At 47.0% G+C, this 24,333-nt stretch overlaps 1 protein-coding gene and 1 non-coding gene across 2 annotated transcripts in view; both read left to right on the top strand.

Annotated features, from left to right (window-relative positions):
• LOC138979511 (uncharacterized) overlaps nucleotides 1-23,643 on the top strand; it is a 45,162-nt gene extending 21,519 nt beyond the window's left edge. Inside the window, exons 4-11 of the mRNA XM_070352221.1 lie at nucleotides 1,905-2,101; nucleotides 4,203-4,350; nucleotides 5,143-5,375; nucleotides 13,747-13,934; nucleotides 20,301-20,423; nucleotides 21,123-21,227; nucleotides 22,038-22,176; nucleotides 23,170-23,643. Coding sequence (XP_070208322.1) covers nucleotides 1,905-2,101; nucleotides 4,203-4,350; nucleotides 5,143-5,375; nucleotides 13,747-13,934; nucleotides 20,301-20,423; nucleotides 21,123-21,227; nucleotides 22,038-22,176; nucleotides 23,170-23,643 — 1,607 coding nt within the window. The remainder of the gene's footprint in view (nucleotides 1-1,904; nucleotides 2,102-4,202; nucleotides 4,351-5,142; nucleotides 5,376-13,746; nucleotides 13,935-20,300; nucleotides 20,424-21,122; nucleotides 21,228-22,037; nucleotides 22,177-23,169) is intronic.
• Nucleotides 7,159-7,277, top strand: LOC138980929 (5S ribosomal RNA). The gene has a single exon (XR_011460500.1). It is a non-coding gene; the product is annotated as a 5S ribosomal RNA (ribosomal RNA).
• Nucleotides 23,644-24,333: the final 690 nt, after the last annotated feature.

Here is a 24,333-nt window from a genome sequence, read left to right as displayed (position 1 = left end):
CTTCCCATGCCAGGTGTACGAAATTTTTACTCCCTTGTCCCCTGTTAGTCTTGGTGGTGGAAGGGGTGGAAGGAGGATAGCGCGACATTCGTTTGCGCGAGATCACTTATTGGCATTATCCCTTCGCCCGCATCCCATTTTTGCGTACGAGATTTTTACTGGAAGTAAAAAAAATGGGGAGTAAAAATTTCGTGGAGGGAGTAATTTTTTCGTGCCTTGGGGAGTTCTTTTCTCGTACGAAAAGTGTACTCGGAGTAAGAATTTCGTACGAAATATTTACTCCGGAGTAAATTTTTCGTGGAGTAAAAATTTCGTGTTACACCGGCAAATGTTTACCCTCAAAACGTTCTGCTATGTTAAGTTCCATCGGTATGTCTTTTTAGTTCTCTAGAACAAAGAAAAGAATTAATTGTGCTACATCCTGTCGAACACACATACATATATGTATACTGGCCTTTTTCGTCACCGTTGCCAGAGCCCGCACAGTCAGATCAAACTCTGAACACTTTTCTAGCAACGCACGACCAAAGGCGTTCACAAGGGAATCTTCAGATTGTCTGTAATCATACGCGTCTGTTGCCAAGAATTCTTGTGTCCGTTTCGTCTGCGTGTAACTTAGTGTTAAGTTTACCAGTTCTAGCATTAAATTCAGTTTCAGTGTGTGTGTGTGTGTCTGTGTGTGTGTGTGTGTGTGTATGTGTGTGTGCGTTAAGATGTGTGTGTGTGTGTGTGTGTGCGTGCGTGTGTGTGGCTGTGTGTGTGTGTGTGTGTGTGCCCCGCTTTCTCTCTAAATCTAGCGAACCAAAGAATATTCTCGAATGAGCCAAATAAATGTTTATGTGAGAAACACCACTACAGTAACCTCTGGGTTTATCTCTCTCTCATCTCTCAACACAAGAATGCACACAATTTAACTCTCACGCACATACAGAATCCAACAAAAAGCATTTACACACACACACACACACTCACACATACACATTGGCCGCCGATTTCGCGAATTTGGCAAGTTTCAGAGGCCTTTACGCATTTTCGACAAAACGCTGTCCATTTTATGGGCAAAAATGTTGTCGATTCCGCGAAATTCGGCAATTCCGTGACTTCGCCACGACATATGCATATAGCGCTCTTTAAAAGTTGTTGGTGGCGTTTTAACAAAACATTTCATTATTCATCCACTGTTTTCTTTGATGACGTTGATGGATAGGACACGGAATAAACAAACCAAGACGTCTCTTCCAAAGAGAAAAGTTTAAGATGACGTGTGAACAATGGCGTCTCATAAAATGTTGTCACTTCTTCTGTATGTTTTTCGGGGAACTGACAAAGAAATTTCGAGGAGAAAGTTTTTTTCCCTCGTAGACTTCGTCAATATCATCAGTGAGAAAATAACGTGTAAGGTCACCGCCAGACTGTGCATGTAACGGTATCGTATCTGAATTTCATCAACGTACATGTAACGTTTTGTTTTGTCAATAATAAACGTTCCAATTACCTACAAAACAATATTTGATTCTGAACTGTGGAACATTAGCAGTCTATCTTTTTTTTGATTTTCTAATGTCATCAGTCTTATTCTAGACCGGCACGGTTGGCCTAGTGGTAAGGCGTCCGCCCCGTGATCGGGAGGTCGTGGGTTCGAACCCCGGCCGGGTCATACCTAAGACTTTAAAATTGGCAATCTAGTGGCTGCTCCGCCTGGCGTTTGGCATTATGGGGTTAGTGCTAGGACTGGTTGGTCCGGTGTCAGAATAATGTGACTGGGTGAGACATGAAGCCTGTGCTGCGACTTCTGTCTTGTGTGTGGCGCACGTTATATGTCAAAGCAGCACCGCCCTGATATGGCTCTTCGTGGTCGGCTGGGCGTTAAGCAAACAAACAAACAAAACAATGTCTTATTCTAGCTCCCACAACTGCAGACACAAAAGATGGCTTGGACAAGTGGACATCGGATTTGCCGGAACGTCTGAGAGGGATGTATAACATCACTGTTGACTTCATCAATCAACTGCTGACCAGCGTCAACGCCAGTGACGCCAGCCTCGTGTGGGGGGCCACACTTCGACGTATCTCCGCAGATATTCTCACTAGAGAAGCCACGGTAAGTTTCCTGATAATGATAATCATCATCATCATACTAACAATATTAATAATGTTGCTGCTACTACAGTACTACTACTACTACTACTACTACTACTACTACTACTACTGCTACTACTTCTGCTACTACTACTACTACTACTAATTCTGCTACTACTACTACTATTAATACTACTACAACTCCAACTACTACTACTACTACTACTACTACTACTACTACTACTACTACTACTACCGCCTCGTGTAGGGTGCGACACTTCGACGTATCTCTGCAGATATTCTCACTAAAGAAGCCACCGTAAGTTTCTTGATAATAATGATAACAATGATAATGAAAACAAAGAGAAAACACAACAGGAACCTGTTTCGGTAAATTTGTCATCAAATGTTCGTGGGACAGTCGTTGACTTCGACAGGATGGTAAACCTGAAAAATAATCATCATACTACAATTAATAATAATAATAATAATAACAAGAAATTCCTCCGATAGGAACTACACCCCCGTCAAAGGGAAATAACCTTCTCAGTTGGTGGCAGTGAGAATGGTTATTTCCCTTTGACCAACGGGGGTGTCCGTCTATACCAGGCCTTGTATAATTTTAATCCACCGATAACTCCCTAACCGTGTGTTTGACTGGTCCCAATTTTTGTAAGGACCGTCTCAGGAATGTATAGAACCTGTTCACCAAGTTTGGTGACGATCGGTCCGTTCATTCTTGAGATCTACTTGCGAACACAAACACATCGAGTGAAACCTATACACACCCCTATACCGGGGGTGTAAAAATGCTACTACTAGTACTACGACTAATACTGCTACTGCTACTACTACTACTACTACTATCACTACTACTAATGCTACTGCTACTACTACTACTTCGACGACGACTACTACTACACTGTACTACTGCTGCTGCTACTACTACGACGACGACGACGACGACGACTACTACTACTACTACTACTACTACTACTACTACTACTACTACTACTACTACTACTACTACTACTACTACTTCGACGACGACTACTACTGCTGCCGCTACTGCTACTACTACTACTATTACTACTCATCATCCTACTACTACTACTACTACTACTACTACTACAAATAATAATGACTACTGTAAAACTGGGACGAACACTGCTACATTGGAACATGAACAGTTTTAGCTGGCTCATATATATAGCAAATTTTGTGTATTATCAGCTGTGTCTTTGGACATAAATTAGTAGAGTTTAATTAGTATAGTTTAATTAATAGAGTTTAATTAATAGAGTTTAATGGTCTAATTTAGAATGAATGCTGCCAGAAGTGCAAATTAAAAATGAAGAGGCCAAAAGGTTTTTGTGAATTGAACGTCTTAACTGTTTTGACCTGTGCCAGTTATCCAGAAAGGGTAAATGTGACGAATGCAATTGCTCTGGACGCTCCAGCACCGTTAGTTTGTCAGATCAGGTGGCCCATATTAGTGCATGGCCCTTCCCCTGCACCTAATGCCATCTATTGCGTTAGCATAAACGCATCACACTGAATCTTCATTCTGTGTTATGTGTGGTTTTGAAAGACCATCGTTCTGTACGTTACTGTCTTTTTGGCTCACGTAAGTGTAGCCTATGCGATCGTAACTTTGTTTGTCTGTGCGTGCGTGCGTGCGTGTGTATGTCTGTGGTAGAAACTCTAACATTTGAAGACGTCACATTACATTGACGTCACATTATGACGTAAGAGGGTTAGACGTCACGCGAAGGAAGTACTGAAAGTCTCGGTCATTATTATTTTGAGCGGGCCGAGACTAGTTGGCAGTCGTGTCCCTGTAAGTAGGCTACATGCAGACAGACAGATCTAGATCTAGTGTCTCGCTTTCTTGCACAGTTTCACCTATGCTCTTTCTGTGTGTGTGTGTGTGTGTGTGTGTGTGTGTGTGTGTGTGTGTGTGTGTGTGTGTGTGTGTGTGTGTGTGTGTGTGTGTGTGTGTGTGTGTGTGTGTGTGTGTGTGTGTGTGTGATGGAGTGATTGAGTTTGTGTTACTGTTTGTTGATTTCTTACGTGAGCCTTGATGGCTTCGCCTCTTGTTATTCTTTTTTTACCTCAAAAAGGGATCCATGGTGAAACCTGCTGCAAGGACACCGAAAAGCAACACCCAAGAGATACACTCTTCTGCTCTTCAGTCAGCCTTGGCTTCTACGCTGAAGACGAACAAAAATGTACAAAGCCTTCAATGCCCTCTAATGCCTCCAGGACTTGGTGAGTTTGCAGTGGATAAGAAATCGGCCTCCTAATCGGAAGGTCGTGAGTTCAAATCCCAGCCGCGGTCGACTGATGGGTTAAGGGTGGAGATTGTTCCGATCTCCCATGTCAACTTATGTGCAGACCTGCTCGTGCCTTATCCCCTTTTGTGTGTACACGCAAGCACAAGACCAAGTGCGCACGTACGGAAAAGATCCTGAAATCCATGTCCGAGTTTAGTGGGTTATAGAAACTCGATCAGTAATACCCAGCATGCTTCCCCGAAAATCGGCGTATGCTGCCTGAATTGCGGGGTAAAAACGGTCATACATGTAAAAAAAAAAAATTTTTTAAAATAAAAAAATTTAAATATGAGTGTACGTGAAAGTTTCAGCCCATGAAGGAAGAATAAGAAGAGTTGAGTTTGTGTCGGTGAGCAGAATAAGAAGAGTTGAGTTTGTGTCGGTGAGCAGAGTACGATTGCGTTTGCTGAATAGACGAATTCCGGAATTAGCTCTGTCAGGGTTTTGTGGGTTGTGGAATCAGGAGTTGCTTTCCTTTGTTTTTCATTGATTTTTTTTGGTTAAGAAAAAACCCACGGAGACAAGCTACGAGTGACAACTCTTTCACAACCCATAAAAACTCGACAAAGTTATTTCCGAACATCGTCTACTGCTTGCTTGCTTGCTTTTCTTTATTCATTCTGTCTATCTGTCTTTATTAAAGTTTTTTTTTCCTTCGCTTTATCATGCCACGTCCAATTTTACATTTTTTAAAGAACAATTTCTTCCTTTTTTTTCTGGTTTCAAGTTGGTCTCACGCCCTCCAACCAGACAGAACCGAACCCACAACTCCTGGCCAACACGTTCTCCTTCCTGAAACCAGGGGGTCACTATTCCCCAGACAAGTGTCAGCCGCGGCAGAAGGTAGCCATCTTGATTCCGTATCGGAACCGATGGCCCCACCTCCAAATCTTGCTCAACAATCTCTTGCCCTTTCTTATCCGACAGCAATCTGACTTCACCATCTTCGTTATAGAGCAGGTGAGTTGGTGTTGGGCTGTAAAAAGGGGAAGGGATGGACTGAGGGGGAGGCCCAATCTCAACAACCCATTGCCCTTTCTCATCCAACAGCAGGCTGATTTGACCATCTTCGTTATAGAGCAGGTGAGTTGGTGTTGGGCTGTAAAAAGGGGAAGGGATGGACTGAGGGGGAGGCCCAATCTCAACAACCCATTGCCCTTTCTCATCCAACAGCAATCTGACTTCACCATCTTCGTTATAGAGCAGGTGAGTTGGTGTTGGACTGTAAAAAGGGGAAGGGATGGACTGAGGGGGAGGCCCAATCTCAACAATCTCTTGCCCTTTCTTATCCGACAGCAATCTGACTTCACCATCTTCGTTATAGAGCAGGTGAGTTGGTGTTGGACTGTAAAAAGGGGAAGGGATGGACTGAGGGGGAGGCCCAATCTCAACAATCTCTTGCCCTTTCTTATCCGACAGCAATCTGACTTCACCATCTTCGTTATAGAGCAGGTGAGTTGGTGTTGGGCTGTAAAAAGGGGAAGGGATGGACTGAGGGGGAGGCCCAATCTCAACAATCTCTTGCCCTTTCTTATCCGACAGCAATCTGACTTCACCATCTTCGTTATAGAGCAGGTGAGTTGGTGTTGGACTGTAAAAAGGGGAAGGGATGGACTGAGGGGGAGGCCCAATCTCAACAATCTCTTGCCCTTTCTCATCCGACAGCAATCTGACTTCACCATCTTCGTTATAGAGCAGGTGAGTTGGTGTTGGACTGTAAAAAGGGGAAGGGATGGACTGAGGGGGAGGCCCAGTCAATATAACACTTACCTCGACAGTACTATTCTTGCACATTATCTATTATAGGCCGAAAAAATTGGACAAAACGCTGAGTGGGTACAATTATCTCCCATAACCATGCGCCACCGTGGATCCCAAGCACTGTCCGAGTGCTTCCCCCTTACAGGATGTAGGTGGCGCGTCCTCTTTCTTTTTTCGCGCGTGTCAGACCGGCTGTGTTTCTGCTACGCTCCCGGATTATTTTGGACTAAGAGGCTCCTTTTCTGTGTGGACTATCACCTGTTGGATTATTGTGTGTTATTCCACTTCTGGCTTGAGGCTACGTTGTGTTTCCTTCAACTTGTGCCTCCGTTTTTGTGTGGCGGACTCGGCGTGCCTCCCGTCCTACTTCGTGGTGACCGGTCGTCTGCTTCTCGTTTCGCCGCATTCACTTGAGTATTGACCTAAATTTTCTTTGAATTTTGTTAATTCTCGGTCTTTAAGGGTACGTACAGGGCGAGGTAGGATGTCTCGTCCTGTTTTGGGCTCTGGTTCTACGGAACCAGAGTCTGCCGGGGGCAACCCTTCTCCGGGCGCCCAGCGTCATGTTTTACGCACGGAGAAGGGGATCTTTCGGCGCTCCGACTCTCCCTCCCCAAACGCTTTGCGTTTGCGGCGAGGGAGGGCGGAGAAAGCCTGTTTGAGCAAGCTCAATGCGAGCTTGCTCAAACAGGCTGGGCTTGAGCCTGGGACTTCGGGCGGGGCTGCGCCGTCGAAGGTTCGGGGAAGTTCGAGGGGAAAGAAAAAGCTTCTTTCTCCTTCTCCTTCAGTGGAACAGGCTTCCCCCCCTTCGACGCCGTTGTCCGGCCCTCAGTCTCAGGCTTCAGCTCCTCCCGGTTTCTAGCCTGGGGGGAAGGTTTCCTTCTCCCCCCTGGCTCGAATCCGGGGGCAGGTCGATTCCCAACCCTCTTTGGGGGTTGGTGAATCCGATCTAGGGGCTACTGGAGAGACTCAGGTTTTGACAGCCAACGGCCATACCACGTTGAAAACACCGGTTCTCGTCCGACCACCGAAGTTAAGCAACGTCGGGCCCGGTTAGTACTTGGATGGGTGACCGCCTGGGAACACCGGGTGCAGTTGGCATTAAAATCTTTCTTTTTCCGGTGCCTCTCCTGTGCCCTCCTCGGTTTCCACCGCTGTGGAAGCCAGGAGGGACACGGGTCCTCCTCTGAACTCCCTCGCTGGGTCGTCTGCTGCTGTTTTGACAGTAGTTTCGGCCTCCTGGGGGGGGAGATCGGAGGAGATGACGGGGTCTCTGAATTCCCTCCCCGCTGGGGTTGGGATGCGAATTGACCCCGTTCAGGGCGGTCCTGTGGGGGCAGGGGTTTCAGGCTTCGTGCCTACGACCACTGCTACTACGGTTCCCTCTGACGTCCGTGTGACTGGTGGCTGTCCCTCTTGAAACGCTCCGGCCGACTAGTTACTGGACGTGGAGGTGTTCGACAGAACGTGGTACTTCTGTCGAATGGTCAGGGCGACGGGAACATTGTTTCTGTTGCTCAGACCGACACCTCCGACCGGACCGTCTTGACCCCACGCCATTCCTTAGCGTCTGGTGTTCGGGTGACGGATGGTCCGGACCAAGGGTCCGGAACGTTCCAGGCTTACGGGTCGGGATCGAACCGGACCCACGGGTCCCGACTGGACTTGACCTCCGGGTTTGGTCCGGACGGGACCCATGGTACGGGACCGTACCGGACCTTAGGGTCCGGTGCGGGACAGTACCTCTGGCCCTTGCCGGACCCCCCGGACCTACGGGTCCGGATGGTACGGTACGGGACCAGTGTTTCGGTCGGGACCGGACCACCCGACCACCTCTGTTGGTCTGGGTGGTCTGGCACCGAACCGGAACACACCGGACCTACGGGTCCGGAGGGTACGGTACCGGACCAGTGGTCCGGTCGGGACCGGACCACTCGACCACCTCTGTTGGTCCGGGTGGTCTGGCACCGAACCGGACCATGCCGGACCTACGGGTCCGGATGGTACGGTATGTCCACGTCCGGACCGAGCCACCCGAACACTTCTGTGGGTACGGATGGTTCGGTACCGAACGGGACCTCCGGATGGTGCGGGACCGGACCGAATCTACGGGTTCGGATGGTCCGGTACCGGACCACCCGACCACCTCTGTTGGTCCGGATGGTCTGTCACCGAACCGGACCATACCGGACCACCGGACCTACGGGTCCGGATGGTACGGTAGGTCCACGTCCGGACCGAACACTTCAGTGGGTACGGATGGTTCGGTGCCGTACGGGACCTCCGGATGGTATGGGACAGGACCGGAACACCGGACCACCCTACCGGATCGGTCCGGACCACCCGACCACCTCTGTTGGTCCGGATGGTCTGGCACCGAACCGGACCTACGGGTCCGGATGGTACGGTATGTCCACGTCCGGACCGAGCCACCCGAACACTTCTGTGGGTACGGGTGGTTCGGTGCCGAACGGGACCTCCGGATGGTGCGGGACCGGACCGGACCTACGGGTCCGGATGGTCCGGTGCTGGACCGGTGGTCCGGTCCGGACCGGACCACCCGACCACCTCTGTTGGTCCGGATGGTCTGGCACCGAACCGGACCATACCGGACTTACGGGTCCGGATGGTACGGTGTGTCCACGTCCGGACCGAGCCACCCGAACACTTCTGTGGGTACGGATGGTTCGGTACCGAACGGGACCTCCGGATGGTACGGGACCGGACCGGAACACCGGACCGGAACACCGGACCACCCTACCGGACCGGTCCGGACCACCCGACCACCTCTGTTGGTCCGGATGGTCTGGCACCGAACCGGACCTACGGGTCCGGATGGTACGGTACGTACGTCCACGCCCGGACCGAACCACCCGAACACTTCTGTGCGTACGGATGGTTCGGTGCCGAACAGGACCTCCGGATGGTACCGGACCTACGGGTCCGGACCTACGGGTCCGGATGGTCCGGTGCGGGACCACCCGACCACCTCTGTTGGTCTGGATGGTCTGGCACCGAACCGGACCACCGGACCTACGGGTCCGGATGGTACGGTATGTCCACGTCCGGACCTAACCACCCGAACACTTCTGTGGGTACGATGGTTCGGTGCTGAACGGGACCTCCGGATGGTACGGCACCGGACCGGACCACCCTACCGGACCGGATCGGCACCCCCGACCGGACCGGACCATTTCTTTTCTGATCAGACCCCATGGGTTCCTGTTCAGTCTATAAATGGCGGGGGTTCGTTGGCTGGGCTGACCCAACAGTCGCAGGGTTGTTGTTTTTCTCCCCCTTCGGCTGCTGGAGACGTTTCGTCTTTGGGGCAGGGGTCTTCGCGGCCTCTTGCTTCTGTGGGCGTTTCTTCACAGCCTGCTTCATCGCTTTCGGCTCTTCCCCCTCAAGCTCCCTACACTCCTGCTTTTGAGGAGTTGTCGGGAAGTGAAGAGGAGAGTGAGTCGGAGGACGATAGGGAGGAGGATCAGGGTCGCCCTGAGGTTAACACTGAACCTCTACCCTTGCCGGTTTCTGATGGAACTTCCGAAGCTATGCTTCGTACTTTCCAACAGTACATGACAGACATCACGCGGCGTCTTGACGTCACGGATGCCTCTCTTAAGCGTCTGTCGTCTAGTGTTGACACACAGGACGTGGACCCGGGGTCTGAGGACGAGAGGCAGGAGGCTCGTCCTCGCACAGCTAGAAGGACGTTTGAACAGTTTCAGGACGTCCTTCCCTGAGACGCCCTCTCGTCCTTTGAGTCCGCTTCGGCCCGGGCGCGGGAGGCTCACGCCGCGTCTGCCGGCGGCTTGTTTTATGAACGATCCGGCCGCCGGCAATTCGCGTTCCACCCTAGTCTAAGTGCCACGGTGGAAGCGGCAGCACATCGCCTGAGGAGTACAGATTCACGTGCAAACGCGACCTATGTTCCTCGGGAGGACGCGGGTTCAGTGCCATGCTTTCCTTCGGGAGGCGCACCTCCACTGTTTCCTCGTGTCCAATCTGTTTCGTCCCTCCCTTTTCCCTTTGACTCTCGAACTCTCCCTTTCCAGACTTCGAGTGTTTAGGGTGGGACTGACGGTGATGTGTTCGTTGGGGAGGTGCCTTCGGTCAAGAAGGTGGAACTGAGCTCTGCTTCGTTCCACAATCTTGAGGCCACCGTTTCTTCCACAGTCGAGGCCCAATCACAGGCCTTGACATGGATGAGCACGCTGTCCACACTGTTGGACCCTCCCAATCGGGCAGAGTCCGATTCCACTCGGGTCCTTGACACGGTTCGAGTGGATCGGGCTTTGCATGCCGTGCGATCGTGCGTGACGTCTGCGGCAGAATTGGCCATTGGAACACGGGTCCACTTTATTGGCCCTGTTCCGTGATCATTTTCTGCCTACTTCTATAGTGCCTCCGGATATGAGGAAGAGTCTGAGGAACACGTTTCCTCAGCCTTCTTCCCTCTTTCATCCGGACACTGTTCGTTCTGTGGTGGAGTCCACACGCCAGAGGAACACTGATTCTCTGATGGTTGGCCTCGCTGCTTCGGCGACGGCGGCGGGGAGTAAGAGAAGTGCTACAGTCACCTCCAGCTCCCAGCCTCAGAAGAAGAAGAAGAAGCCAGTTTCACTGCCTCCTTCTTCCTCCTCTTAGGCGCCTGTTGCGTTCCCAAGCAAGACGAAGGGTGCTCAGACAGGTAAGGGGAAGCAGCACCACCAGGGGGGGTGGTCGCAAGCCTGCGCCTGCCCGCCAGCAGAATTTTCAGTGAGTCCCGGCCCTACGTTGACGCCCCCTCAAGTTGCCCCTCTTTCGTCCGGCGGTTTCCTTTTTTCGGGCCCGCGGCATGTGGGGCAGACTGGTCTCCAACCAGTTTTTCTTGAGGGTGGTGTGGTCGGGGTTTTCTCTACCGCTGTCGTCACAACCTCCATTGTCCGCTCTACCTTGGACGTTCCCCCCTCCTCGAGAGCCTGCCAGATGGCAGGCTCTTCAGGACGAGGTGAACTCGTTGGTCGAGAAGAAGGCGGTCTACCCCCTTTCTCAGCCTTCTCTGGGGTTCTGCTCCCGCCTGTTCACCGTCCCCAAAAAGGACGGCCGGTTCAGGCCGGTGTTGGACCTCTCCACCTTGAACTTGTACCTTCACAGGTGCAAGTTCAAGATGGAAACCCCTTCGTCGGTCCGGTTGGCCATCCGGCCAAACGATTGGGCCATGTCTGGGACCTCCAGGATGCTTACTTCCACATCCTGGTGGCCCTGGGGTACCGACATCTGCTCTGGTTCGTTTGGGAGGGCACGGTGTTCGAGTTTCGGGCCCTCCCATTCGGCCTGTCCTTGGCCCCTCTGATTTTCAACGGGGACAACAACACCACATGCTTAGCTTACCTTCGCCACCAGGGGGGCACCAATTCTCGGTCCCTCTCCCTGTTGGCGGAGGAGATTCTGCTCTGGTGCCAGACCAATCAGGTCCGGATGTCAGTCCAGTTCGTTCCGGGGAAACTGAACGCCCTGGCCGACATTCTCAGTCGGGGCGATCAGGTTCTCTCCACAGAATGGACCATCGCTCACAACGTTCTACAGCGTCTGTGGGCAAGGTGGGACCGTCCTCTGATCGATCTGTTCGTAACTCGATTCAGCGCTCGGCTTCCCAGGTACGTCAGCCCCTTTCGAGACATGAATGCGTTCCACTTGGACGCATTCACTCTCTTGTGGAGGCTCCTCGATGCTTACGCCTATCCCCCGACATCTCTGATTCCGAGGGTGCTGGCAAAATATCTGCAGGAACGACCAAGACTGATTTTGGTCGCGCCTTACTGGCCAACAGCTCCGTGGTTTCCAGATCTTCGCGGTCTCACCCACGTAGACCCTCTACCTCTGGATCTGGACGGGGGAGGTCTGCTCCAGCCTCGATCATGCCTCCCTCATCCACGTCCAGAGAGTCTGTGCTTGACCGCATGGCTCTTGTGCGCTCCAAACTGCTTGCACTAGGATTGCACAAGAGTTCAGTAGAGTTTTCCTTGAACGCTAAGAGGCGATCAACTAATCAGCTCTACGACTTACGCTGGAGAGCTTGGGCCACCTTCGCCTTGTCCAAGGGGATAAAGCCGCTTTATCCCTCAACACAGGACTTGGCCAACTTCCTGGTGGAAGTGTATCAAAAGAAGAGTCTTTCTTCTAAGACTCTTCTTGGATACAGATCTGCCATCGCTTCCACGATTGCGGCCGCTACTGGTCGCAGAACTGAACACTTGATCAGGTCCTCCCTCATCGCTAATGTCCTTTCGGGTATTAGCAATGCAGCGGTGTCTAAACCTCTGGTTTCATTTCCCAAGGGGGATGTCTTTCTGGTCCTCAAACTCCTGCGTAGCAATGAGTTTGAACCCCTGGCAGGCATCAGTATCAAGTTGCTGATTTTTAAGACTAATTGTTCCTCATCGCTTTAGCCACTTGCCGTAGACTCAGTGGTATTCAAGCTTTGAGTGGCCTGGACTTTGACATTGAGTTCACCACACAGCAGTGGTTGCTAGCATGGTCACGTCAGTCTAAGGTATGTTTCTTGGGTATATTTTCTTTTACGGTAGTACTGTTCGAAAATTGCCTGGGTATCTTAATCCTTGGATTTAAGTGATTTTGATTAAGGAGTTTAATACTCTACATATCACCCTCACACCACTCTGGTATTCTGTGCAAGAATAGTACTGTCGAGGTAAGTGTTATATTGACTGTAAGGCTTCTTTTTAAGCCTACTGTCTATATGATACTTACCGAGACAGTACTATTAGAGTTTCCCTCCCGCCTCCCCTCTTGATATGTTATGGGCTTTTTGAGGGTCTGCAGCTCATAAAGAAAGAGGACGCGCCACCTACATCCTGTAAGGGGGAAGCACTCGGACAGTGCTTGGGATCCACGGTGGCGCATGGTTATGGGAGATAATTGTACCCACTCAGCGTTTTGTCCAATTTTTTCGGCCTATAATAGATAATGTGCAAGAATAGTACTGTCTCGGTAAGTATCATATAGACAGTAGGCTTAAAAAGAAGCCTTACAATCTCAACAATCTCTTGCCCTTTCTTATCCGACAGCAATCTGACTTCACCATCTTCGTTATAGAGCAGGTGAGTTGGTGTTGGACTGTAAAAAGGGGAAGGGATGGACTGAGGGGGAGGCCCAATCTCAACAATCTCTTGCCCTTTCTTATCCGACAGCAATCTGACTTCACCATCTTCGTTATAGAGCAGGTGAGTTGGTGTTGGGCTGTAAAAAGGGGAAGGGATGGACTGAGGGGGAGGCCCAATCTCAACAACCCATTGCCCTTTCTCATCCAACAGCAGGCTGATTTGACCATCTTCGTTTTGGGTATGCAGTGCCTGGGCTGGTTGCCGACTGCGCCTAATAAAAGCATTGCAATTTTACTAAATTAGTAGTAGTAGTTGTAGTAGTAGTATTTATTCATTTGTATTTTTGTGTATGTGTGTGTGTGTGGGGGAGGGGGGTGGGTGAATGTGTGGGTATGTGTATGTGTGTGTGTGTGTGTGTGTGTGTGTTGTTGGTCTAACGTCTCTCATCTTCCTATCCTTGCCAGCAACTCCCCTCAACCTTTAACAGGGCGCTGCTGCTTAACGTTGGGGTGCTTGAATCACTGAAGCAAGGCAACTTCACCTGCTTCATTTTTCACGACGTCGACCTGATTCCCTTGAATGACCACAACCTCTACCGCTGCGGCAACAAGCCCCTGCACATGGCCGTCGGCATCAACAAACACAAATACGGGTGAGGGACAGCTGGTAGTGTGCGCTTCTAGCTTACGGTCTTTCTATAGAAAGAGAGAATGCTTTATGTCCTACAGGCTAAATATTTCGCCTCTTAGGGACAAGATATGGGTTATATAATTCGAGTTTTACTCCCTCACGGCTTTTGACGAGATACACAAGTGTATGCGTGTTTAGGTGGTATCAGCCATCTGCACTTATGGCAGAATGACCAAGCTGCCTTTATTAAAGTTTAATAATATACAGTAGCGATACAGGCACAGCCTGGCGGTGATCTTACGCGTATTGTCCCTGTGCTGCTATGGCTGAGTCACCCAGACAAGTTTTTGTTCTCGACATCCTTTGTGATTTCTTCGGGAGACATCAAAAGAAGCCACAGAACGTTTGTGTGACGCTATTATTTGCGGTTATGGCGTCTTCTCAAAATTCGCTTCCCTTTTGACGCCAGATATTTCACGTGACATTAGAAGGTCAAAAAAGAGACGTTTTGGGGAAATTGGGGAATACGATGCAATCATTTTTGAATCAATTAGTAAAAATTCTATTTTGATGACAACTTTAATGAGCAAACTAATTAACTAATTGTTACGCTGCGGAGCTGAAATTCAATCCCATAGTCCGGATTTTGTCGAAAATTGCTTGACCAAAATTTCAATCAATTTGGTTGAAAAATGAGGGCGTGACAGTGCGGCCTCAACTTTCACAAAAGGCCGGATATGAGGTCATCAAAGACAGTTATAAACTAGTCGCGTAAGGCGAAATTACTACATTTAGTCAAGCTGTCAAACTCACAGAATGAAACTGAACGCACTGCATCGTTTCACCAAGACCGCATACTCGTAGTTTCGTCAGTCCACCGCTCGTGGCAAAGGCAGTGAATTCGACAAGCCAGGAATAGTGCGGTAATGGTCGCGCTGAGCGGGATAGCACGCTTTTCTGTACCTCTCTTCGTTTTAACTTTCTGAGCGTGTTTTTAATCCAAACATATCATATCTATATGTTTTTGGAATCAGGAACCGACAAGGAATAAGATGAAATTGTTTTTAAATCGATTTCGGAAATTTAATTTTTATCATGATTTTTATATCTTTAATTTTCAGAGCTTGTTTTTAATCCTAATATAACTTATTTATATGTTTTTGGAATCACAAAATAATGAAGAATAAGATGAACGTAAGTTTGGATCGTTTTGTAAAAAAACCCATTTGATTACAATTATCAGATTTTTAATGACCAAAGTCATCAATTAATTTTTAAGCCTCCAAGCTGAAATGCAATACCGAAGTCCGGCCTTCGTCGAAGATTGCTTGGCCAAAATTTCAATCAATTTGATTGAAAAATGAGGGTGTGACAGTGCCGCCTCAACTTTTACAAAAAGCCGGATATGACGTCAACAAAGACATTAATCCAAAACATGAAAAAAAACGTTTGGGGATTTCATACCCAGGAACTCTCATGTAAAATTTCATTAAGATCGGTCCAGTAGTTTAGTCTGAATCGCTCTACACACACACACACACACACACAGTCACACACACACACACACACACACACACACACACACACACACACACACACACACATACACCACGACCCTCGTCTCGATTCCCCCCTCTACGTTAAAACATTTAGTCAAAACTTGACTAAATGTAAAACAAGTCACGTAAGGCGAAAATACAACATTTTGTCAAGCTGTCGAACTCACAGAATGAAACTGAACGCAATGCAATTTTTCAGCAAGACCGTATACTCGAAGCATCATCAGTCCACCGCTCATGGCAAAGGCAGTGAAATTGACAAGAAGTGCGGGGTATTTGCGCTGAGAAGGATAGCACGCTTTTTATATTTAGTCAAGTTTTGACTAAATATTTTAACATCGAGGGGGAATCGAAACGAGGGTCGTGGTGTATGTGCGTGCGTGTGTGCGTGCGTGTGTGTGTGTGTGTGTGTGTGTAGAGCGATTCAGACTAAACTACTGGACCGATCTTTATGAAATTTGACATGAGAGTTCCTGGGTATGAAATCCCCGAACGTTTTTTTCATTTGTTTGATAAATGTCTTTGATGACGTCATATCCGGCTTTTCGTGAAAGTTGAGGCGGCACTGTCACGCCCTCATTTTTCAACCAAATTGGTTCAAATTTTGGTCAAGTAATCTTCGACGAAGCCCGGGGTTCGGTATTGCATTTCAGCGTGGTGGCTTAAAAATTAATTAATGACTTTGGTCATTAAAAATCGGAAAATTGTAACAAAAAATAAAAATTTATAAAACGATCCCAATTTACGTTTATCTTATTTTCCATCATTTGCTGATTCCAAAAACATATAAATATGTTATATTCGGATTAAAAACAAGCTCTGAAAATTAAATATATAAAAATTATTATCAAAATTAAATTTTCCAAATCAATTTAAAAACACTTTCATCTTATTCCTTGTTGGTTCCTGATTCCAAAAACATATAGATATGATATGTTTGGATTAAAAACACGCTCAGAAAGTTAAAACAAAGAGAGGTACAGAAAAGCGTGCTATCCTTCTTAGCGCAACTACTACCCCGCTCTTCTTGTCAATTCCACGGGCACTGCCTTTGCCATGAGCAGTGGCCTGACGATGCTACGAGTATACGGTCTTGCTGCGTTCAGTTTCATTCTGTGAGTTCGACAGCTACTTGACTAAATATTGTATTTTCGCCTTACGCGACTTGTTTGTACCTCTCTTCGTTTTAACTTTCTGAGCGTGTTTTTAATCCAAACATATCATATCTGTATGTTTTTGGAATCAGGAACCGACAAGGAATAAGATGTAAGTGTTTTTAAATTGATTTCGACAATTTAATTTTGATCATAATTTTTATATTTTTAATTTTCAGAGCTTGTTTTTAATCCAAATATGACATATTTATATGTTTTTGGAATCAGAAAATGATGACGAATAAGATGAACGTAAATTTGGATCGTTTTATAAAAAAATTTTTTTTTTACAGTTTTCAGATTTATAATGCCCGAAGTCATGAATTAATTTTTAAGCCACCAAGCTGAAATGCAATACCGAAGTCCGGCCTTCGTCGAAGATTGCTTGGCCAAAATTTCAATCAATTTGATTGAAAAATGAGGGTGTGACAGTAGTGCCGCCTCAACTTTTACAAAAAGCCAGATATGACGTCATCAAAGATATTCATCGAAAAAATGAAAGAAATGTCTGGGGATATCATACCCAGGAACTCTCATGTCAAATTTCATAAAGATCGGTCTTGTAGTTTAGTCTGAATCGCTCTACACACACACACAGACGGACAGACACACACACACACACACACACACACACACACACACACACACACACACACACACACACAAACACAAACACACACACACACACACACACACACACACACATACACCACGACCCTCGTCTCGATTCCCCCCTCTACGTTAAAACATTTGTAACAAGTCGCGTAAGGCGAAAATACAACATTTAGTCAAGTAGCTGTCGAACTCACAGAATGAAACTGAACGCAACGCAACGCAGCAAGACCGTATACTCGTAGCATCGTCACTCCACCGCCCGTGGCAAAGGCAGTGCCAGTGGAATTGACAAGAAGAGCGGGGTATTCGTTGCGCTGAGAAGGATAGCACTCTTTTCTGTACCTCTCTTCGTTTTAACTTTCTGAGCGTGTTTTTAATCCAAACATATCATATCTATATGTTTTTGGAATCAGGAACCGACAAGGAATAAGATGAAAGAGTTTTTAAATTGATTTCGAAATTTTTTTTTTATATATTTAATTTTCAGAGCTTGTTGTTAATCCAAATATAACATATTTATATGTTTTTGGAATCAGCAAATGATGGAAAATAAGATGAACGTAAATTTGGATCGTTTTATAAAAAAAATATTTTTTTTACAATTTTCAGATTTTTAATGACCAAAGTCATTAATTAATTTTAAGCCACCAAGCTGAAATGCAATACCGAAGTCCGGGCTTCGTCGAAGATTACTTGACCAAAATTTCAACCAATTTGGTTGAAAAATGAGAGCGTGACAGTGCCGCCTCAACTTTCACGAAAAGCCGGATATGACGTCATCAACGACATTTATCAAAAAAATGAAAAAAACGTTCGGGGATATCAATCCCAGGAACTCTCATGTAAAATTTCATAAAGATCGGTCCAGTAGTTTGGTCTGAATCGCTCTACACACACACACAGACAGACAGACAGACACACACACACACACACACACACACACACACACACACACACACACACACACACACACACACACACACACACATACACCACGACCCTCGTCTCGATTCCCCCCTTTACGTTAAAATATTTAGTCAAAACTTGACTAAATATAAAAATGAAAAAAATGTCCGGGGATATCATACCCAGGAACTCTCATGTGAAATGTCATGAAGAACGGTCCAGTAGTTTTTTTTCTGAATCGCTCTACACAGACAGACAGACGGACAGACACACACACACGCACACACACACACACACACCACACACACACACATACACACACTCACACACACATACACACACACACACACACACAGACAGACAGACACACACACACACACACACACACACTCCACGACCCTCGTCTCGATTCCCCCTCTATGTTAAAACATTTAGTCAAAACTTGACTAAATGAAAATAGTGATAACGAAAGACCTTGTGGGAAATAGATCTAAAAACGTGCAACAACTTTGAGTAAATCTACTGACTGAAATCGGGGCAAATTTTTATAACCAAACGAGCACTTATTAACACTTAGACATTACAGATAAAAGAGAAGATGCTTTAGCAGGAGAAGCTTACATTCTTGATCCAAAGACATCATCATTGTCGCTGGCGGCACTAGCTCCCAGATAATAGTTCAAGCTGTCAAATGGTTATGTTCTGCTATCAAAAACTCCTCCGAACTTCTAGTGATAAGAAAATAGATTCATTTGACTCTCCTACCTCCTTCAATGTTCTGCTACACTTTTGAAGTACACAGAAATACAGATTCGTCAATTCAGCTCTCATACATGGATTCCTGAATTGATGATTTCTCAGAGTGTGTGTCTGATTTAAAGCACAACAATGAAATGCTTATTTCTGGAAGTTGAAGCTTGCATCCAAAGGAACATCAGTTCTTTTACAAAGTCAGGAACGTGAGTTCCGCTGCCAGCAGATCATTGCTAACATCTTCAGTGGCAAAATCCTCTGTTGTGAGCAGTACCAAGTGAGATGATTCCAGGTTGAAAGGGTTAAACTTCAGAAACTGGTCAGTGATTTTGTCTCCCCTGTCCTGATCTCGCCTCATTCTGGCTGGTTCCAAAATCCCCGTGTCTGAACTTCTCTTTGAGACCTCGAGTGTTTTTTTCAGCTTTGTTAACGTGCTCAATTGCTTGATCACCAGGGGTCTGAATAAACTTACAACATGTAAAATATCACCTTTTCCGTCTGTCCCACAAACGTAAAACCTTTCTTAGCGCCTTTAACGCATGCATGAACATAGAAAACACAGGAAAAGACGCGAAGTTTACCCACAAACAGTTACACCATCTATAAGCAGTAATCCGGGGAAATCACCATTTCCATATCCGCCATTTTTTTGTCTCTCAATATGGCGGCCAAAATATTACTGGAGCAAGGTGACATCCCCGCTGGAGATGTTCACGAACATCTAAATGAAGCATCCAAATGGAATGTCAGCTTCTAACAAGAGAGCGTTGACCAAATTCAGCATGTCTGACTGAAGGTAATCTGTCTATTTCTCTCCGCACCCCTCCCTCGCTTTCTCTTTCTGCCCGCCCCCCCCCCCCCCCCCCCTTTCCCTCTCCCTCTCTCTCTGTCTCAGGCTAGCGTAGCAATCTATACCCCCCCGCGGGTTAGGGGGAGTCCCATATTGGTTGGGACGAGAAAGAATTTACCCGATGCTACCCAGCATGTCGTAAGAGGCGACTAACGGTTCTGTTTCTCCTTTTACCCTTGTTTAAGTGTTTCTTGTATAGAATATAGTCAATGTTTGTAAAGATTTTAGTCAAGCAGTATGTAAGAAATGTTAAGTCCTTTGTACTGGAAACTTGCATTCTCCCAGTAAGGTCATATATTGTACTACGTTGCAAGCCCCTGGAGCAATTTTTTGATTAGTGCTTTTGTGAACAAGAAACAATTAACAAGTGGCTCTATCCCATCTCCCCCCTTTCCCCTATCCCATCTCCCCCCTTTCCCCGTCGCGATATAACCTTGAATGATTGAAAACGACGTTAAACACCAAATAAAGAAAGAAAGAAAGTAGCAATATATCATCTCTGTCAACACATTGTAGGCTTACTACAAAATGGCTTGTCTTGTTACCTGCAGGCTGCCGTACCAATCGTATTTTGGGGGGATCGTGGCGATGTCGCTCCAGCAGGTGATGACCATCAACGGCAACTCCAACCTGTACTTCGGCTGGGGAGGAGAAGACGACGACCTGCTCGCCAGGTAAATACAGTGGAACCCCCATTTTAAGACCTCAAAAAAATCTAAGAAAGTCCGGTTTAAAAAAAATGAGACAATAACAACAAAATTCAAAAAGTGTTGGTATATTAGCACACAGTTCAAGCAGCAGTCCAAAAAGTGTTGGTATATTAGCACACAGTCCAAGCAGCAGTCCAAAAAGTGTTGGTATATTAGCACACAGTCCAAGCAGCAGTCCAAAAAGTGTTGGTATATTAGCACACAGTCCAAGCAGCAGTCCAAAAAGTGTTGGTATATTAGCACACAGTTCAAGCAGCAGTCCAAAAAGTGTTGGTATATTAGCACACAGTTCAAGCAGCAGTCCAAAAATGTGGGTAGAGTTGAAACCCCCCCTTTTTAAACCTCCAAACAATATGACATAATCAGGTTTAAAAAAAAGTAAATATTTCTAAAATGGGGGCACATTTACAAAGGTTGTGAACCAAAAATCTGAGAAAATAGTGAGGGAGTCTTAAAAGTGATGGAGTCTTAATTATTTGGGGGGGGGGGGGATCTTAGAAGGGGGGGGGGAAGGATGGCACACTATACCATTCAAAAAGAGGGCAGGGATGAAAACGTCGTGTGTGATGGCGCAGGTTGAGATGGTAATGATATGTTGTAGACGTGATGATGATTGTGTTTAAACACACTTGGTTACATTTCTTTTGTCTGTGCTCGTTTCAGAGTGAAATACAAAGGCTATAGCTTCAGCCGGTACCCAATGCTGATTGGTCGCTACGACATGATCAAACACACGATTGACAAAGGAAACGAAGCCAACCCTATGAGGTAAAGACCACATACGTACAGTATGCAAGAGTTACTCGTTTACCTTTAATCTAAGGCGTGCTAACGTATGACCATTCTGCTAATGATCACAAGACCAGAAGTCAATTAACTGTGTAAGGGTGGACAAGAGGGACTCTAGTTTATGCCACTTAAAGGGCCTGCTCTCTCAGGGTACCGTTGTCCTAATGATCACAAGATACCAGAAGTCAACTGTGTAAGGATGTACAAGAGAAACTAGTGTATGCCACTTAAAGGGCCTACTCTCTCTCTCTCTCTCTCTCTCTCTCTCTCTCTCTCTCTCTCTCTCTCTCTCTCTCTCTCTCTCTCTCTCTCTCTCTCTCTCTCTCTCTCTCTCTCTCTCTCTCTCTCTCTCAAGTAATCGTTCTGTTAATGATCACAAGACCAGAAGTCAACTGTGTAAGAGTGTACAAGAGGGACTCTGGTTTACGCCACTTAAAGAGGCTGCCCTCTCTAGTTTATGCTACTTAAAGGGCCTACTCTAGATCTCTCTCAAGTAACCGTTCTCTTAATGATCACAAGACCAGGTCATCTCTGTAAAGTTGTACAAGAGAAACTTGAGCTTATACCACTTAAAGGGTCTGCTCTATCAAGTTACCGTTCTCCTAATGATCACAAGACCAGAAGTCAACACCACACACACACACACACACACACACACACACACACACACACACACACACACACACACACACACACACACACACACACACACACACACACACGATCAGTATACCAATCATGACATTAGAAAATACAAGCAAACTAAGCCAACGTTCCCTTGCCTTGTAGGTGGAAGCTTCTCCAGTCTAGCGGAAAACGAATGCTGCAGGACGGTCTGAACACCACACGATATAATGTCACCAGCCTTCAACACTTGCCTCTCTACACCTGGATCAAAGTGTCAGTCAACCAGACACAAATCTTAAAGGTTGGATATCTTTCTCGCTCTCTCTCTCTGTCTCTCTGTCTGTCTGTCTCTGTCTCTCCCTCTCTCTGTCTCTGTCTGCCTGTCTCGCTGCCTCTCTGTCTCAGTATATTTCTCTCTCTCTCTCTCTCTCTCTCTCTCTCTCTCTCTCTCTCTCTCTCTCTCTCTCTCTCCCCTCTCTCTCTCTCTCTCTCTCTCTCTCTCTCTCTCTCTCTCTCTCTCTCTCTCTCTCTCTCTCTCTCTCTCTCTCTCTCTCTCTCTCTCTGTGTGCGTGCGCGGTTATGCATTGCTTACTGTGTGTCTGTCGCGTGTGGCAGTACATGTGTGTAATTAGCAAGTAGTATAGAGAACGAAAGAGAGAGTGTACGTACGTATGTGTCAGCCTGTCTCCGTCTGTCTGTCTCATTTTGTTTGTTTGTTTGCTTAACGCCCAGCCGACCACGAAGGGTCATATCAGGGCGGTGCTGCTTTGACATATAACGTGCGCCACACACAAGACAGAAGTCGCAGCACAGGCTTCATGTCTCACCCAGTCACATTATTCTGACACCGGACCAACCAGTCCCAGAACTAACCCCATAATGCCAGACGCCAGGCGGAGCAACCACTAGATTGCCAATTTTAAAGTCTTAGGTATGACCCGGCCGGGGTTCGAACCCACGACCTCCCGATCACGGGGCGGACGCCTTACCACTAGGCCAACCGTGCCGGTTGTCTGTCTCATCAGAATGTCAGTTCCCGAATCATTTAAATATCTAACACACACACACACACACGCACACACACACACACACACACACACACAGTGGCACACAGTGACACACACACACACAAATATCTAAAACACACATACACATACACACACACACACACACACACACACACACACACACACACACACACACAAACACAAACACACAAACACACACACACACTGAAGAAAAGCACGAGGGATATCTCTGTACATCTAACCTCTCTGCTTCTTTTTTGTTTCAGAATGCCCCAGAATACATCCAAGCATTTATCAGAAAGCTAGCACTACGCCCTAAAATGGACAAATCGACCCCAGCTTTAAAACAAAAAAGCAATCCGAACAAGACACTGCAGGCCGAACCGGGCAAAACGGCCTCAGCAAACACCCATGCCGGTGACGTCCCGACTCGCCCCTTCCTTACTCTCCCCCTCCCAACTCGCCCCCTCCCAACTAGCCCCCTCCCATCTCGCCCCCTCCCAACTAGCCCCCTCCCAACTCGCCCCCTCCCAACTCGCCCCCTCCCAACTCGCCCCCTCCCAACTCGCCCCCTCCCAACTAGCCCCCTCCCATCTCGCCCCCTCCCAACTAGCCCCCTCCCATCTCGCCCCCTCCCAACTAGCCCCCTCCCATCTCGCCCCCTCCCAACTCGCCCCCTCCCAACTCGCCCCCTCCCAACTCGCCCCCTCCCAACTCGCCCCCTCCCATCTCGCCCCTAATTATCTTAAGTTTTGCCAGAGAGGCGATTCGCCCCCGCTCGTAAACATCCGTCTCTGTTTTTTTTACAGAGGGCACACAGGCACACGTGCACAGACAGTTTCTGGTTTTGTGTATTGCGAACTTCCAACTTTGTTTGTCACGTTGCACATTATACGCAGACATAACGACTGTGGAGTTGCTTGAAAGGTAACAAGGGTGACGCTGATTAAAATTTCGAATGTCCAACTTTTAGTTCCGTGATGTTTTTAGCACGTTGCAAAACATTGATTGAACAAATGGTGTTTTTAGCACGTTGCAAAACAGTGATTGGATAACTGGTTTATATATCGGAATATCTAAAGCATTTCTGCAAAAGTTCAAATCATTCCGATGAATAGTTTTGAAATTATCTTGTCATCCTTAAACTAACATGTTTTGCTTCATCGCTTTGCTTATTGTTCATTTAATAATTTATACTAAGTCAATCTAAAAGTAAATGTTGTTTATGGTCACATACTATTACTCTACATACATTGAAGCAAAAGCACACCGAATCTTAACACAAACAGTTCTGTTTCATGAATGTTAAGGTAAAAAAACCCTGTGTATTTTAAGGTAGCTCCTACCCTTAATTGAACAGCTGGTGTTTTTAGCGCTTTACGAAACAGCAATTGAACAGCTGGTGTTTATAGCGCTATACGAAACAGCAA

The sequence above is a fragment of the Littorina saxatilis genome, linkage group LG11 (assembly GCF_037325665.1).
Source record: "Littorina saxatilis isolate snail1 linkage group LG11, US_GU_Lsax_2.0, whole genome shotgun sequence".
Taxonomy (NCBI): Eukaryota; Metazoa; Mollusca; class Gastropoda; order Littorinimorpha; family Littorinidae; genus Littorina; species Littorina saxatilis.
This window is presented reverse-complemented; position numbering and strand designations above follow the sequence as displayed.